Source organism: Arvicanthis niloticus, chromosome 1, assembly GCF_011762505.2.
Source record: "Arvicanthis niloticus isolate mArvNil1 chromosome 1, mArvNil1.pat.X, whole genome shotgun sequence".
In the NCBI taxonomy this organism is placed as follows: Eukaryota; Metazoa; Chordata; class Mammalia; order Rodentia; family Muridae; genus Arvicanthis; species Arvicanthis niloticus.
In genome coordinates this window covers 18,256,567-18,269,700 of record NC_047658.1, presented here as the reverse complement: position 1 = coordinate 18,269,700, position 13,134 = coordinate 18,256,567, and the positions used below count along the sequence as shown (strand labels likewise).

Genomic DNA, 13,134 nt, shown 5'->3' with positions numbered 1-13,134 from the left:
TGAAAAGTTGATTTTTTTTTAATTGGAAAGAAGCATAGCTGCTGTGGCCCTGTGTACATGTACCCTAACCAGGGCGTCTTCTGAGGAACTGCGCCTGCGTAGCCCTTCTTTCTGCCTGTCTTGTTGCACGAGACCGAGCACGCGCCAGTCCCACACGCGGGCCGATGTTTTTGTCCCCTCGGTCAAAGACAGCCACATAGGACCCCAAAAAGACGTCCCCGAGGATCCAGAGGGGTCCCTCAGGCTTGGGGATGTCCAAGGCCTGGAAGCCCAACAGGCAGAGGCCAACATCACTCTGCAGAATCTGCAAGGTGACAACACAAGACACTGTATCACAGGGCTCCGGGTTTGCTTGTCCCCTCTGCACCCAGAAGAGGACAAGGAATGTTTCTAGCTGGGCATGATGCCATCAGCCAATGATGCCTGCGCTCCAGAGACAAAGGGAGGAGGATGGGGAGTTCAAGGCCAGCCAAGGCTACACACATAAACTTCATTTAAAAGGAAGAAAGAAATGAAATGAAATGAAATGAAAGAGAAGTTATGAAATGGCTCAGCTGGTAAAGGGGCTTGCTGCTAAGTCTGTCGACCTGAGTTCAATCCTCAGACCCCTCATACTAAGAGAAAATTCGATTCCTTTACATTGTCTTCTGACTTCTATACATATATATGCTGTAGTCAAGGGCGGGTGCACACAAAATAAACAAAAAATTTTTGAAAGGGAGAATAGAAAAGGAAAAGCAAGGTCCAGGCTAGGTGCTGGCAGGCCTTTAATCCCAGCCCTTGAGAAGCAGAGGCAGAACCTTTGAGTTTGAGGTTAGCCTGGTCTGTATTAACAATTCTAAGCCTGCCAAAGCTATACCCTGAGAGCCTGTCTAAGGGTTCCTGTGTTGGTTACTTGGGTCTGGTGGGTCAGAGCCCCAGCTCCACCCTCTCAAGCTCAGTTTTGTTACTTGATGTCACTATGTCAGCCACCTTACCTTGATGACATAGTCCTGGCCTGTGAGGTTAAACCAGACTCCACCAAGGCAGAAGGAGACAGGGGGAAGCTCTGGGATCTTAGAACACTGAATGAGGTACTGCGGAAAAAGAACAGTGAAGGCAGGCAGGTGACTCTTGCTCTCCTCAAGTGCCTCAGGTGGCTCCCTAGTGCCCTGGAGTACAGCTTATATTGGGTAGTCAGGTATTCAGGGTCTCCTGTCCAAAGGTCTTGTTATGCAGGCTTCTGCTATTAAGTCCAGTTCTACATGTTTCTCCCCTGTCCACCTGGAAAGCATGTTGGCTTCCTTCTACTGCCTTCTGCCCCATCACTCAGACCTCCAAACTCACCTGCCCTCTTTTTTAACCTCCTAGTTACCTGCTTCCGTCCCTTAGACAGCAGCTTCCCACCAGTCTACCACCAAATTCCCAAGCATACCCACCAGCACCAGGAGTGGTCCTCACCTGCCCGGTCAGGAGGGGAAATCCCCCAATGGCCTTATTCAAGGCCCGGATCTCCTCAGTAGGTCCTGTGATGAGGGATGTGCCTGTGTCTAGGATGGCACCACAGCCCTGGGCACAGAGACTCAGCCCTGTGCCAACCTTCACACTGTGAGGGAAGGATAGAGCAGGAGCTGTCATCAGAGGCAGGGCCTGGGTATCCAAATCCTCAGCTCAAACCCCATGAAGCCAGCCAGGCTCCTCACCGCTCCATGTGGATCTGCCAGTAGGCGGGGATGGTGACTGGTATGAAGGTGAGGGGAGGTACGTAGTGAGCCGGGTCTGAGCCCCCCAGGACCAGCTCGCCCCCATCAGACCCTTCGGAATCCCTGTAGGAGCAAAATGTAGTTAGGAGGTTAGTGTTTCATCTGTCGGTTTCCGAGGTGGCCAGGGATGGGACTTCCTCCAGTTGGCTTCTATATGGGTGTGCTGGCTAGTTTTATGTCAACTTGATACCAGCTAGAGTCACTGAAGATTAGGGAACCTCAACTGACAAAATAACTCAATAGGATCAGGCTATAGGCAAGCCTGTAGGGCATTTTCTTAGTTAGTGATTGATGTGGGAAGGCCACCCTATTGTGGTTGGGGCCTCTCCTGGGCAGGTGGTCCTGAGTTCTATAAGAAAGCAGGCAGAGCAAGCCATGGGAGAAAACCAGTCAGCAGCACCCCTCCATGACCTCTGTTTCTGCCTCTGGGTTCATGCCTGTGGTGGTTTCAAAGAAAATGTCCCCACAGGGAGTGGTACTACTATGATGTGTGGCCTTGTTGGAGGAGATGTGGCCTTGTTAGAGGAGGTGTGGCATTGTTGGAGGAGGTGTGGCATTGTTAGAGGAGGTGTGGCCTTGTTGGAGGAGGTGTGGCCTTGTTGGAGGAGGTGTGTCACTAGGGGTGGGTTTTGGGGTCTCTGAAGCCCAGTGGCTCACTGTCATTTCCTGTTGCTTTCAGATCAAGATGTAGAACTCTCAGCTCCTTCTCCAGCACCATGTCTGTCTGCAGGCTGCCATGCTTCCTGCCATGACAGTGTTGGACTAAACCTCTGAAACTGTAAGCCAGTTCCAATGAAGTGTTTTCCTTTATTAGAGTTGCCTTGGTTATGGTGTCTTTTCATAGCAATAGAAACCTTAACTAAGACACTGGCCTGTTTGAGTTCCTGTCTTTATTTCCTTCGTTGATGACCAGTGATTCAGAAGCATGAGCCAAATAAAAACCCTTTCCTTTCCAGCTTGTTTTTGGTCATAGTGTTTTATCATAGCAATAGTAACCCTAACCAAGACAGTCGGGGAGGGGAGTGCAGGCAGGTCCTAGATATGGGGACTGGAAGCAAGACCAAGATGACCTTGAACTCCTGATCCTCCTGCTTCCACCAGCCACGTGCTGGGCTGACAAGCATGCACCACCATGCTTGATACTGAGGAGGGCCTTTTAAGTATGAGGTTGTACCTACTAAAAGCTGGTGAGTAATGGCTGACCCTAGCTTTCTCTAGGCAGGGCTCTCCAGTGAAGTGTGAGCTCTCTTTGGGCTGAAGAAAGGGTCCTTAAGTGCAGTACTCATCTAATGGGCATGGAATTTCCTCTTTGATTTCAAAATCTGGGGGCATTGTGAACCCATGGGGAGCTTTGTTGCTATGTCCTGAGTTGCCACTTAAGTTGTGGGGTTTCTTCTCATTTCTCTCTATTGGGTAAGCACTTTTCCTGAATGCAGGTAGAAGCTCTTGTGTTGGGAGGCTGAGTTCCTTCAAGGACCACTGGACTTCCTGTGTTGATAAATGGGACTTCCTGAGGGAGATTTCTTGGGGCTGCTGTTGTGACTGTGTGCCAAGCCAAACAACCACCATCTTTGGAGTTTAGCTGCGCTCTGTTGCAAAAGTTCATTCCAGCTGACCTTGTTGACTGTTTCCCTCCTCCCTCGAGGAGGGCTGAGGGGCCATGAGACCCTCACCTGAGTATGCAGCTGCCCCCACCTAGGCAACTCTGTTGCGATTACTAGTGGCCTGGGAGAGGTGCTAGAGCAAGGAAAGACTGGCGAGGGAAGACTGGGGGAGGCTCCATCTATGGAGCTACCAGGAATCCCTCATCCCCTGCTGGGTGGAGGCTTTTCGGGGACAGCCTTTTAGGGGGAGGAGCACACACAGCACTGTGAGCAAGGCCTCGCTTATGCTCTGGAGGGAAGCAGAATAAACTGGTTGGCTCCCCAGAGTGAACTGTGGTAGAAAGGTGCCTAGGTATCAGGACACCTTAGGAGAAGGGTGGATGCCCCTTAAGGGATCTTAGCCATATTTGCACTCTCAGGTATGGAGATAATTCCCACACAATACCTGTTGAGGTAAAAGGAGAAGATGGGTTTCTCCAGCAGCCCCTGCTCCACCAGCGCGTCCAGCGGAGGCTGAGCTCCGCCCACAGCCAGAGTGGGGAAGCCGAGGCCCAGGATCCCATCGACGTGGGCGAAAACAAAGACCAGGCTGGGCTCCCACAGAGCCTCTCCAAATGTCACAGCAGCGCTGTGGATCCCCCCGATCTAGAGGTAAATTGACGTGGGAATAGTTACTTCTAGAAACACATTCCTCCCCTATGGCTGACAACCTGCTTGGGACCACTGGGAAAGGAATCTAAGTGGCCTACATCCCGTTCCTTCCTAAAAAGCCACACACATTTGCACAGGAGGTTCCACCCCAGCATCCAGGAAGCTCCACTTCCGAGGAGGCTATGCTTATCTGCAAAGGAAGCCTCTTCCCTTTTTTTTTTAGAAGTCCCACCCTCTTTCTCAAGAGGCCCCGCCCCTTCACAGGAAGCCCCATCCTCTTGCTAAAGAGACCCCATCTCTTTACTAGAAACCGTACCTCCTTTCCCGGCAGACCCTACCTCGTTCTAAGAAGCTCCCCATCCTTTGCCTAGGAGACTCTCATTCTTGCCCAGGAGACTCCCACCTCCATGACTCACCCCCACCCCTACCCAACCCCCATCCACTTCTCAAGAATCTCCTCCCTGTCCCCCATCAGGGCCTGTCTCCTCAAGACCCCCCCCCAACCAGATGGTGGTGAATTCTGGTTCTAAACAAAAGCCTTGTGTGGCTGAAGTCACCCACAGTCAGATTGTCCTGGCTCAGGATTCCGCTCAGTCGCCCCGTCCCATACTGAATGGCAAACTTGGTTCCATTGGGCCGAAAGGAGCTGGAGGCCTTGGGATTAAAACGATGGTGAAACCCTAATTCAGGAGATAAGATGGGTGTCACTCAGGGCACGGGAGACTCAGCATCTGTGAGGACAGCCTAGGGAGTGCTGAGACCAGGCCCCTCCTTTCCCATCACCGCTTTTGGCCTTCTTCCTCAAGAGAACTCACAGCAGGCCAAACTGAAGAAGTGACATCTTGTGGACGGAACCCAGAAGTTAGAAGAACCCGTGTCAAAGACAACTGTGAAATTCTGAGGAGGCGTTCCCAAGCCAATGTTTCCAAAATACTGGGCCTGGGGGCACAAGAGAACACAGTACCAGTACGACAGACATGACAGCATGCGAGCAGGCATACTGATGAGGGAGACTACAGTTAACAGGCCAGCTGGAATGAACGGCTGCCAGGCCTGGTGACCTGAGTTTAACTCCTCAGAGGTGGAAGGAAAGAATTGATTTCTGCAAGTTGTCCTTAGACCCCTCTACATGGACAATAAATAAATGTAATAAAAATAAAGTTATAAAATTCTCTGCAACATGCGAAATGGTAATAAATTTGGTTTGATATGTGTTACAAATAAAAGTAAGTCAGGAATGTGTTTCTAGAAGTAACTGTTCCCACGTCAATTTAGTCTGCCGCCCAAGTGGGAACAGGGGCGGTATGACTCACGTTCATGAACTTGGAGAGAGGCACAAAGGAGGGGTTGCCACCAGAGGTGGGGGTCCTAGAAAGCTCTGCTGTGTGTTCCCATCCATTCAGTGGGCTTAAGATCCTGTGTCCAAGGTGGATTCGGCGAAGAGGGACCCTAGAGAGAGAGAGAGAGGGAATTAGAACAGCAACAAATCCATGCATCCAGAAGACCCTCGCGTGATAGATGACCTCCATAGGACCTGAACATAATGGTCCCCGAGATCCATAGGAGCAGTCATCGACTGCAGCTCCATCATGACCAGGAAGTGCTGCTGAGGGCAGCTTCACAGTCCTACAGGAGAAAGGAACCGTAGTGTACGGACTCAAAGACCTGCCAGCATCCATGTACCTTAAGGTAAGCTGTTCCCTAGGAACGAGCATTTCCTGTGGGGTCCAAAGATTTCCGCCCCCCCAAAGTTGATGGGAAGGGAAGCTGGAGAGGTGGTTCAGTGAGTGGTTAAGGACACTTGGGGATCCAGCAGAAAACCTAAGCTGTGCTCCCAACACCCATATTGGGTGGCTCACAACCGCCTGTAACTCCAGCTTCAAGAGATCCAACTCCATTCTGGCCTCCCCCAGGACTGAACTCACCTGCACATACCCATACAAAGGCTCACACATAAGCATATAATTAAAAAATAATTACAAGTATATATAAAAGATGTGCCACAGTGGAGTGATATGGGGGGGGGGGACTCACTCGTCTCAAAGAAGGGGAGGGGAATGGGGGAAGAGCTGTGTGGGGGGGACTGGAAGGAGAGAGGGGCCAGATATTGGGATGTAAAGTGAATAAATAAATTAGTTAATGAAAAAAGTATATATAAAATATTGCAGGTCAGGCAGTGGTGGCACACACTACCACTCAGTACTCAGTGCAGTACTTAATCCCAGTACTCAGGAGGCACATTGGTCTACAGAGCAAGTTCAAGAACTGCCAAGGCTACACGGAGAAACCCTGTCTCAAAAAAAAAAAGCATATAGAAAATATCAAAAATTAATACATAAAATATTTATATATAGATATAGATATGCTGAGCTTATATATAGCTGTAGATTCAGTCCCCAGTACTGCCAGAAGAAAAAAAAAAGGAATTCCTGATTTCATACTACATTAACAATTCTTTTTTGAGATTTAAAAAAATCGGCTTTATGTGTGTGGCTGTTTTGTCTGCATGTGTATCTGTGCACTGTGTACATGTGTGGAGCCTGCAGAGGCCAGAAGAGGATGTCAGATCCCAAAGTTTCAGTCTGTCTTGAGGTGCCACATGAGTGAGTGCTGGGAATCAGAGCTGAGCCCTCTGGGAGAGGAGCCAGTGCTCTTAACCACTGGGCCTTCTGTCTCTCCAGCCCTGCATTGACAATTCTTGGACCTTGCTCAGGGGAGGGAGGACCAAAAGCTCACTGTTGCAATGTTCTTGGGGCCTTCAAGCATGACGGTGGGACTTTGTTTCCCATGCTTGGGGGAGAGGGGTGTAAATGTCAGAGCCTAACCTCACTTTTACAGTACCAGTACGACAGACATGACAGCATGCGAGCAGGCATACTGATGAGGGAGACTACAGTTAACAGGCCAGCTGGAATGAACGGCTGCCAGGCCTGGTGACCTGAGTTTAACTCCTCAGAGGTGGAAGGAAAGAATTGATTTCTGCAAGTTGTCCTTAGACCCCTCTACATGGACAATAAATAAATGTAATAAAAATAAAGTTATAAAATTCTCTGCAACATGCGAAATGGTAATAAATTTGGTTTGATATGTGTTACAAATAAAAGTAAGTCATTAATACAAAAAAAAGTTGGTTTATAGGTGGTTCTATTTGTTTGTTTTGAGTCAGGGTTTCACTAAGTAGCCATGGCTATCCTGAATCTCACTCTGTAGACCAGGCTAGCCCTGCATTCACAGAGATCCACCTGCAGATGCTGGAATTAAAGGCATGTGCCACCACTGCTTGGCTGAATTTAGATTTTTTAAGAAGATAATTTAAAAATAAAAATAAAAATAAAAGAGGTCTTAAGAAATGACTTGGAGGTGGAGCCCCTGCCTAGAATCCCCCAGTGTGAGCCTGGGGCGTGACTTGTGGTAGAGCATCAACCTAACATGGACAAGACTGGGTTTGGTCTTCAGTACCACAAGAGCAGGACAAAGAGAAGGCAAAAAGAAAGAAACTTACAGGAATTAAAAGAGGGACAGAGGGATCGAAGAAAGCTCTAGACATGCCTTTAACAGCCTTCAGCATTTGTGGGGAGCTGTGCTCCGAAAGGATGGGTCTGACTGGAGAAACAGCACGTTGAAGCGGCCAGTGCTTCTGTGGAGCAAACACAGAGCAGACTCTGCTCCGCCACAGTGGCCCTCACCAGTGTTTCCAGAACCTCAGCATGAAGCCTGATCTGACCCACTGGATCAGTGGGGGTGGGCAGTGGCGTGGAGAGGGAGACCAGGTCTTGTTATATAGCCCTGCCTGGTTTCCAACTTGAAGCAATCCTCCTGCCTCTGCCTCTGAGTGGTGTCTGAGGATGGGTAGCCAAGTGTCTTGTCATCAGCCTCTAATCCACATACAATCCATGATACAAAAGGATTTCCATGCATTCTAAACCACCCTGGCCTACAGAATAAAACTATTTTTAACATATGGTTGGAGAGGGGGTTGGAGAGATGGCTCAAAGGTTAAGTGTACTGGCTGCTGTTCCTGAGGTTCTGAGTTCAATTCCCAGCAGCCACATGGTGGCTCACAACCATCTGTAATGGGATCTGATGCCCTCTTCTGACATGCAGGTGTACATGGAGATAGAACACTCAATTAATAATAATAATAACAATTCTTTAAAAAAAGAATCCCTTAAAAACTCTATCAAGGCCACCTATGTGATATTTTAATTAAGAACTACCAAAGTGAAACTTTGCTTTGCTGGGACAATTGATCCTGGTTAGATGGAGCTGAGAAATTAGCACTAATTAAAAAGAGACCAGGGTCTGAGCATGGTGGTACACACCTGTAATCACATCAGAGGTCGAGTGTCAGGTTGGCAGATGTCAGTGAGTTCAATGCCAGCATGGTCTATACAGAGTTCCAGGCTAGCCAGGACTACACAGTGAGACTCTGTTGAAGAGGAGGTGGAGGAAGAGGAGGAGGAAGAAGAAAAGAGGGAGGAAGAAGAGAAGGAACCAGAATCATTGAGGTGAAATCTTCTTGGAAGTGTTTCCTCAGGTTCAACACACAGAAGCTATGCTTGAGAGGGGCTAAGGCTATACTTTTTGCTGGCAGCCAAACTTGGCAGTGTGTAAGCGTTTCCAAGGTGGTCCTGGTTTTGAAGGCATGAAGGGGTTATGGAGAGCAGTTGAGGCTTGACATGTGCAGATGTAGCCAGTGGCAGAGACCCTGCATTTTAAAGGTGCTAATACCATGGATGGGCACCAAGGGCAGCGGCAGCTGTGGAGTGGAGCCTGCCTGAGCCTCGGAGATGAGCTGCGTGTGGTGGGACACACCTCTGGCGCCTAGACCATGTGTCCCAGACATCCCACACTGAGCTTAGCATTGTTAGAGTTTGGTTGGGCTTTGCCTTTATTGGAACTGTGCCCTGTCTCTTCTCTCTTGGAATAAGAAAGTGTTTTTTCTGGTTTTACAGGTGCCCATGGTTGAAATTTTGAACTTTTAAAAAGACTTTGGAATTTTAGAGAGATATGAATATTTTAGAGAAGCTTGAACTTTGATTTTTTTTTATAAACTTTTTAAAACTTTTTTTTTCACTTTAAGGTTTATTTATTTGGGGCTAGAGAGATGGTTAAGAGCACTGACTGCTCTTTCAGGGGTCCTGAGTTCAATTCCCAGCAACTGCATGGTGGTTCACAACCATTTATAGTGAGTCCTGATGCCCTCTTTGGCATACAGGTGTACATGCAGATAAAACACATATACCTAAAATAAGTGAGTAGAAATCCTAAGACAAGGCACAAATACTCATCCATTTTTTCCAGTTTAAAAAAAAAAAAAAACAACCCAAAACCACCACCAACAAAAAACAGCTCACAGCTGGGCAGTGGTGGCGCTCGCCTTTAATCCCAGCACTTGGGAGGCAGAGGCAGGCGGATCTCTGAGTTCGAGGCCAGCCTGGTCTACAGAGTGAGTTCCAGGACAGCCAGGGCTACACAGAGAAACCCTGTCTCGAAAAAACAAACAAACAAACAAAAACAAAAAACAGCTCACAGAGGAGGGGGATGAAGACTTTATGGGGGGGGCACCAGGAAGTGGCGACAGTAATCAGAATGTTGTAAAATGAATAATAAATTATATAATAAATAAACTAATAGAAAAACCCAGCTCATTTACATGGCAGGAAACTGGCAAAAGCCACATTACAAATGGATGGGTGGGGCTTCTTTAAGATTCCATTGCAAAAGCTGTTTGAAGATAGGTTGAACTTGGTCCTTGAGCTGAGTGTTTACCAAGCCCTGACCTAGAGGCTGGCTCAAATGCAGGTCTCCTGGCTCGCTCTCCTGGGGACGGAGTGTGTGTGGATGTAGCATGTCCAGAACGACCTGTTGTCCTATATCTACTGCTCTTGGCGTAGACGTGGAAGTCTGTGGTGTGGTGGGTTCAAAATTCAGTTTAAAAGGGGCTGGGGTTGTGGCTCAATTTGACAGAGTTCACCTAGCATCCAGGAAGCTCTGGCTTCCACATAAGTCAGGCATGGTGTAAACGCCTATAATGGTTGACACAGGAGAATCAGAAGCTCAACCTTAGCTATAGATCCAGTTTATGGTTAGTCTGGATTACATGAGTCAAAAAAAAAAAAAAGAAAGAAAGAAAGAAAGAAAGAAAGAACGAAAGAAAGAAAGAAAGAAAGAAAGAAAGAAAGAAAGGAAAGGAAAGAGAAAACAGGACAGAACAGGACAGAACAGAACAGAAAGTCAGTACTGGTAAGTTGGTCCAAAGGGTAAGGGACTTGCTGCCAAGTCTGATGACCTGAGTTTAGCCCTAGGATCCATAACGCAGAAGGGGAGAACTATTCCCAAAAGGTAACCCCTGACTTCCACTCACCTGCTGTGCCAGCACACATACCCCACAACACAATAAATAAGTAGATTTAAAACAAAACAAAAACCAGCCTTCTCTGGCCACTACTCAACCCCAGCACCTCAGCTCAGCTCTGAGACTCGAGCGTGTCTAGAGCATGGCTGCAGGAAATGCTTTCTGGAAGGGCGGGCGCCCCGTCAAAAGTTGGGAAATGCTTAAGAAAAAGAAGGGAGACATTTCGAGAAGAACCAGAGACAAGGCAGTGGGGTAACTCATAGGGAGGCCTCCCTGAAACAGGCATGCCCAGAGACTGAGAATCTGACCATATCAAAGTTTCCAGACCAGAGAGATAGGTCTCCAAAAAATGAAGAGGAATTCAGGGAGAGGGCTTGAGCCTCAAAGCCTGATCACCAGGCCTCAGGTCCAGGGAACCTCCTCACAATGTGTATCCTGATTGGATAAGGAGGGGTCTGTAATCCTGGGCTTCAGAACCAGAGGTGTTTTACCTTGTGGTACTGGGGATCCAATGGAGGCCCTGGTGTGTGCTAGACAAATGCTCTCCCACTGGGACACAGCCCCAGCTCTTGGTTTCTCCAGACAGTGTCTCAATACTCTTGAACTCGGCCTTTCTGCCTCACAAAACTTAGTCAAAAGAATCTCTTAGACTTAATTTGGTGGTGAACACCTTTAATCTCAGCACTTGAGAGACAGAGGCAGGAGGATTTCTGAGTCCAAGGCCAGCCTGGTTTACATAGTGAGTTCTAGTACAGCCAGGGCTACATAATTGTGGGGAGCTGACAGAAGGTAGCTACCATCCTTGCAGCCATCTTGAGCCATGCACCCTGACAAGAGACTTGTTTACAAAAACCTACAACAGCTGAGCACACTCTGATAACATCTTGTTTTAGATACCCAGTATCTTCCCTTGGGTGTGTGAGACTTAAAGGTGTGAGACTTAAAGGTGTGATTTAGAGACAAGACTTAAAGGTGTGATTTAGAAGTGAGACATATAAAAGGCAAGAGGCAGACAGAAGAAAGTACTTAAGACTTGAGACTCAGAAGAAGACTTGGATGAGACTCGAGGCTAGAACTTGGAACTGAAACTTGTAACTTGTAACTAGGAACTAGAGACACTTGGACTAGAGAACTGGGATTAGGACTTGGTGCCAAAACCCAGGACTTGAGACTTGGAGGCACTAGGGACTAGGAACTAGGGACTAGGAACTAGGGACTTGGAGTAGGAACAAGAGACTTGGAAAGAAGAAGAGAGACTGAAGAATAAACAGGATTGACTCACACTCTGTCTGGTCTCCATTCTTCACATCCGTCCTCACTCTCTCTCTTGCTGAACCCTGACCCGTGGACCGGAGCCACTTGGGGCAGTGCAGGCTCTAACAATTTAGCCCCCAAGCTTTTGGCAGTGCGGGTTCCAACACTGATAGAGTGGTTCTCGACACATAATGAGACAGTATGTTAAAAAAAAAATAATTATGGGACTGTGGCTGTGGCTAAGGGGTAGAGTGGCTCAGTGGGTAGAGTGCTTACATAGCACAGATCCCAAGGCTCCCCTCCTAGGAATCCCAGGGTTTGGGAGCTGGAAGCAGAAGAATCTGGAGTCCAAGGTCATTCTTGGCTACATAGGGAGTTTGAGGCTAGCCTGGGCTACACAAGACCAAGTCTGAACAAAGCCAAACCAACCAACCAAAAAAAAAAAAAAAAAAAATCAACCAAAAGGTTTGGGGTCTTAGGACACAAAGGGACCCTGGCCAGCTTGAGCGCAGCAAGCGTGGCTCTGGCAGGACTTCCTCTTCTCCCCCATTCCTTCTGCTTTGCTAAAAACCAATATTTGGCCACTTCCTCCTCCTGAGGCTGACTACCAAGGTCCAGCAATCAAAAGCCCCCTTTGGCTCACCTAATTAACATGTCCAAATAAAATTAAACTCCTCATCCTAGCACAGGATTTCCCCTTGTATCTTTATAAACCTCCATTTGCCTGCGGGCCACATCTGTCTCCTCCCTATCCAGAGGTAATCCTTTGTTCCACTCCAGGACAAATGCCCCTCCTCTCCTCCCTCTCTCTTGCTTCCTTCCCTTTTCCTTGCCCTCTATCTCTTGTCTTTATCTCCCATTTCCTGTTCTCCATCCTTTTGTCACAAATAAATTTCTTTTGTTCTGAGAACTTGGTCTTCAGCCATTATTTTTCCTAACAGGAGATATTATGCTGAATTTCTCAGGGTGGAAACCCCAGTTTGAGAGTTTGTGACCCAGGCCTTTAAGATGGCTCAGAAAGTAAGGATGCTTGCAGTCAAAACCTCACAACCAACCAGAACCTGAGACACACACACACACACACACACACACACACACACACTCACACATGAGTAAAATCTAGGGACCCTGAAAAAATTGGATTCTTTGGGGCTCCAAGGCCAGCCCCAGTCTTAAAGGACAAGCGGTGGGAATCTGTCAGGGGTGAGGGTGGGGGGGGTCCACTTACCGGATCAGTGTGGCCCCCTCAGGCTCCAAAATTCCCAGCAGCAGCAGGCACAGCAGCAGCAGTGGTGGCGACATCTCTGGGGACTAGAGCTGAGCCAAGATGTCCTGTGGTCCCTTTCTTCCTCTTGAGACTCCACCCTGTTCACGCCTCACTACCTACTGGAACACAGAAGTGGTGTGTGTGTGTGTGTGTGTGTGTGTGTGTGTGTGTGTGAAGTCCTTCAGTAGCAGGTGGCACAGGGGCCAGATCCGGGCTATTTAAGATATGTGCTAAGTTTATGTGCTGAGGTTCACTGGT

The 13,134-nt window shown here is 48.2% G+C and overlaps 1 protein-coding gene across 1 annotated transcript; it reads right to left on the bottom strand.

Annotated features, from left to right (window-relative positions):
• Napsa (napsin A aspartic peptidase) lies at window positions 1–13,134 on the bottom strand. The gene is made up of 9 exons (XM_034512869.2): window positions 12,838–13,134; window positions 5,311–5,446; window positions 4,813–4,936; window positions 4,559–4,677; window positions 3,792–3,991; window positions 1,683–1,805; window positions 1,441–1,585; window positions 978–1,076; window positions 1–304 (listed from the first exon to the last, which is right to left on the bottom strand). The coding sequence occupies exons 1-9, from the start codon at window positions 12,909–12,911 to the stop codon at window positions 65–67; spliced, it is 1,260 nt and encodes a 419-aa protein (XP_034368760.1). The 5' UTR covers window positions 12,912–13,134; the 3' UTR covers window positions 1–64.

What these genes read in the sequence shown, in the direction of transcription:
- Napsa (XM_034512869.2), bottom strand. Translation starts at nt 12,911, where the DNA reads ATGTCGCCACCACTGCTGCTGCTGTGCCTGCTGCTGCTGGGAATTTTG. An exon ending in TTCTCCTTTTACCTCAACAG is followed by an intron (nt 1,806 to 3,791) that starts GTATTGTGTGGG and finishes TTGCTCCTACAG; the next exon opens with GGATTCCGAAGGGTCTGATG. An exon ending in TGGCAGATCCACATGGAGCG is followed by an intron (nt 1,586 to 1,682) that starts GTGAGGAGCCTG and finishes CTTCCCTCACAG; the next exon opens with TGTGAAGGTTGGCACAGGGC.